This window comes from Dendrobium catenatum, unplaced genomic scaffold (genome assembly GCF_001605985.2).
Source record: "Dendrobium catenatum unplaced genomic scaffold, ASM160598v2 fragScaff_scaffold_761, whole genome shotgun sequence".
Taxonomy (NCBI): Eukaryota; Viridiplantae; Streptophyta; class Magnoliopsida; order Asparagales; family Orchidaceae; genus Dendrobium; species Dendrobium catenatum.
In genome coordinates this window covers 266406-270600 of record NW_021319223.1, presented here as the reverse complement: position 1 = coordinate 270600, position 4195 = coordinate 266406, and the positions used below count along the sequence as shown (strand labels likewise).

General features: G+C 40.3%; 1 protein-coding gene across 1 annotated transcript; it reads right to left on the bottom strand.

Annotated features, from left to right (window-relative positions):
• Positions 1-342: 342 nt before the first annotated feature.
• On the bottom strand, positions 343-1215 carry LOC110096461 (uncharacterized mitochondrial protein AtMg00810-like). The gene has a single exon (XM_020822433.1). The coding sequence runs from the start codon at positions 1213-1215 to the stop codon at positions 343-345; it is 873 nt and encodes a 290-aa protein (XP_020678092.1).
• Positions 1216-4195: the final 2980 nt, after the last annotated feature.

Genomic DNA, 4195 nt, shown 5'->3' with positions numbered 1-4195 from the left:
AAAGGTAGAGCGATTCTTTGAACGAATAATCTAGGATAAGTTATTCAAGTGATAGCTAAATGGTTGGTGAGTATTCTATATCAATGTAATATGTATACCGTGTATGAGTGGGGAGCCTCTCGAGCCTGATGAAAATCAAGAACCGGAAAGAAAGAACAGAGACGAAGAAGAACACCGCAGAGCGAAATAGGAAAAATGGATTTATTATTACTTACTTTACTTAATCTGTACATGAGTATACATCTTATTATATAGAGTAATACATGACACGCTTAGCCATGTGTTAAACAGATATTGGATAGAAAAACAAAAGAATATTATTGGTAACGTGAAAGCTATATTCTAACATTCCCCCGCAAACTGATATTTGGATGAAATATTCAGTTTGGAGCGAAGGGTTTGAAACCTGGTAGTGGAGAGCGGTTTAGTAAATATGTCGGCTATTTGATCAATTGTATTGATTGGTAACAGCCGAATTGTTTTGTTATGGATGTGATCCCGGACAAATCGTTGGTCGATTTCGATGTGTTTTGTTCTGGCATGAAAAACTGGGTTGTTGGCCAGTGCTATTGCGGAGTTGTTGTCACAAAAAATGTCAATCGGCGGTTGGTGCGGGATCGAGAAATCTAAGAGAAGTCTTTTTATCCATATTGTATCGGCGGTGGCTGCAGCGAGCGCTCTATATTCCGACTCCGTAGAGGACCGAGAGACGGTGGTTTGTTTCTTGACTGTACAAGAAACTATAGTGTCGCCAAGGAAGGTGCAAAAACCGGAGATTGACTTCCGGGAAACTGGATCGGCCGCCCAGTCGGCGTCCGAAAAAGTGCGGAGAAGAAGATTTGATCTCGTGATTGGTATGTCGAGATCATTTGTGCATTTGATGTAGCGTAAAAGGCGTTTTAAAAGAGATGTGTGAATAGCTGCCGGGTCATGCATGTGTTGTGAAAGCATGTTGACGGAAAATGCAATATACGGCTGAGTGAGCGTTAAGTATTGCAGTGATCCGATGATCCTCCTGTAGGTGTTTTGATCAAAGCATGGATGGTCGTCGGAGGTCTGAGGCAGAATTTTAGTGCAGGATGGGTTAGCAAGTGGATTACACAATGTAAGATCAGCTAATTGAAGAATTGAATTGGCGTATAAACTTTGAGATAAATGATACTTATCTGGGTGAGTTTCAATCTGTATCCCGAGGAAGTAGTTGGCTGGACCCATGTGTTTCATTGTGAACTTGGTTTGCAATTTTTGTAGTAGTTCAGAGATAGCAGTTGAGCTATTTCCGGTTAGCAGAATATCGTCTACGTAGACGAGAAGGTATAGACGAGTGTCGCCTTGATGCAGCGTAAGTAACGATTGGTCAGCTTGGTTGTGCTTGTGTCACGACCCGACCCGACCGGAACGGATCCCGCTCGCACCGGGTCGCGACACGGAACGGAACAGACTGACTGACCAGGATCTGGATTTGGAATTTGCTTACTGAACTAAATCTTCCAAATTATTTCAACTCAAACACCAACACACAGAACAAACCAGAGATACTATGAATCATCAAATGCAGCGGAACAAATCATCTATATTTTTCTTTCTTTTCCTCAAAACAATCATCTACAAATACGGTACATGATTAACAGAAGAAATACATAAGAAAAGCCATGACCGTACAAAAATCAAAAGTACAAAAGTACCTATCACAGATCGGACTCTGAACTCTAGTCCTGGACTTCCTTCCCTTTCCCAGAACCTGAAAACCACCAGAAAACGAGAATGAGCTCAACAGCTCAGCAAAGCAATAAACCCCAATCAAAATTCTCAGAATCCAAAACCAAAGAAGAGACTGTTCGAGATATTGTTGTATCGCAAGGTAAGACACATTCTGCCTTTCTCAATTTTTCAGAACCGTCGTGTTTGCGGTGTTTTCTTCGGATTTTGTTTTCGTTAACGCGATTTTCGTCCGTATCTTTTGATTAGTTCAGTTTTGCCGTGTAACTTTCTGTATATTGTTATGTGCCGAGTGTGCACATTTTGATTATTTTCTGAAGATTTTTTGTCCGGTGCTTTTTGATTCGACGGAAGTTTTTAGTCGACTGGATTTTTCTGTGAAGTGAAAATTATCTGTGCAGTAGAATAAATGTTCTGAAATGTTATTATCTACATTATGTACGAATTTGGTAAATTATAATTTTCAGGAAAATTGTGTAAATTCCGTATACTGCCGTTGTGCTGCCCGATTTTTGTCTGATTTCTGATTTTGTCCGGATTTCTCTGAATTGATATGCTATTGTATATGCTATACAAAGGGAGTTATAAGGGCTTGGTGTAATATAAAAAAATCTGCTCCAGAGATCGGGTCCAGGGAACGATCTGGATCGTCCTGGCGATCAGTGGGAAAGTTTGTCTTCCAGATTTTGCCAGTTTTGCTCCAAGGTGATTTTTTGTACACATCGTCCAGCGAGGGACTCGTCCAGGCCGATCGGCACTGTAAGAAAATATGCCTGAGAATAGTTCTGGAATCGTCCAGGGCGATCGGGACGATTGAATTTTGGTCTGATCTCCGGGACGATACTGGCGATCGGCCGGGCCGATCTGAAGGTTTATAAAGCTGAAATCAGTCGTTTTGAAGAGAGAAGAAAATCAAATTAAAAATAAAAATATATTGAGGAGAGAGAACATCGAGGATTATTTGGAGAAAGTTGAATTTTCGGACGACGCGGAGCCGTTTCCATCCGAAGAGACTGTTTAGAATATTGCTGTACGCGAGGTAAGGCACATTCCGCCTTTCTCAATTTTTTAGTTCCGTCGAGTTTTGGCGATATATTCTGTCACGGATTTGTTTCCGTTACGGTTTTTCGTTCCGTATCTTTTGATTGTGTGTTCAGTTTTTACTGCGTAACTTTCCGTAATTGTTGCGTGCCGAGTGTGCACATTTTGGTATTTTCCGAAGATTTTTTGTCGGAGTATTTTTGATTCGGGCGGAGTTTTTCGTAGACTACAATGTTTCTGTGAAATGGTAAATTCTCCTGTGGCAGTAAATAAAAGTGTTTCGGAATGTGATTATCTATATTGCTGTGCGAATTTGGTAAATTTTCTTTGCAGGAATTTTGTGGTAAATTCTGTCTACCTGCCGTTGTGCTGCCGATTTTTTATCTGATTTCTGAATTGGCACGGATTTCTTCTGAATTGAAATGCTATGTGTATAGCTATAAAGGGAGCTATAAGGGGCCTGAATCCTATGAGATTCGTAGTGTCTGGGGAAATTTTAGTTGAGCTTCAAAATTGGAAAATTTCTGTTCTGTCCCGGATCCAGAGGATTACTCTATGTTCTGCCGTGGCACATTTATGCTTAGCTATTAATTTATTCAGCGAATTTCTGGTGCCGTGAGCACAAGGGAGACATAAGGGTCAGAATCCGTAAGTGATTCTGTTTAGTTTAGCTTAGCTATAATTAAATATCTGATATCCGCATTATCTGATTCTAGATTTATGTATCTGGTTCTGTTGATATGAATCTGCCATCTAATTTCTGATCTGATTTCGATCTATTCCTAGGTGATATCTTTCTGTTGATTTTCTGTAGACGATTCTGACTCTGTTGAATTTATTCTGTTCTTGATTTGTATTCTGAGGTGAATCTGATCTGTACGACTCTGATTCTGATTGTGATATCCTGTCCGTAATAAGTTCTGATTTTCGATTCTTTCTGTTCGTGAATCGATTCTGTTTTGCCGTTTCTGATTTCGGATTTCTGTCTGATGGTTTGGTTTTGGATTCTGGAATTTTGATTGAGGTTTGTTGCTTTGCTGAGCTGTTGAGCTCACCCTTGTTTTCTGGTGGTTTTCAGGTTCTGGGAAAGGGAAGGAAGTCCAGGACTAGAGTTCAGAGTCGATCGTATAGGTACTTTTTTACTTTTGATTTTTGTACGGTCATGGCTTTTTCTGTTTTTTTCTGCTAGCATGTACCGTATTTTAGATGATTTTTGAGGAAAAGAAAGAAAATAGATGTTTTTGTTCCGCTGATTTGTGATTATAGTAGCTCTGGTTGTTCTGTTTGTGTGTTGTCGAGTTGATATATTTTGGAAGATTAGTTCAGTACCAAATTCCAAAGCCAGATCCTGGTCAGTCAGGTTTCTGTCATGGAGACCCGGTGCGAGCGGGATCCGTCCCGTCGGTCGGGTCGTGACAAACTTTAGTGGTATCAA

What these genes read in the sequence shown, in the direction of transcription:
- LOC110096461 (XM_020822433.1), bottom strand. Translation starts at nt 1,215, where the DNA reads ATGGGTCCAGCCAACTACTTCCTCGGGATACAGATTGAAACTCACCCA.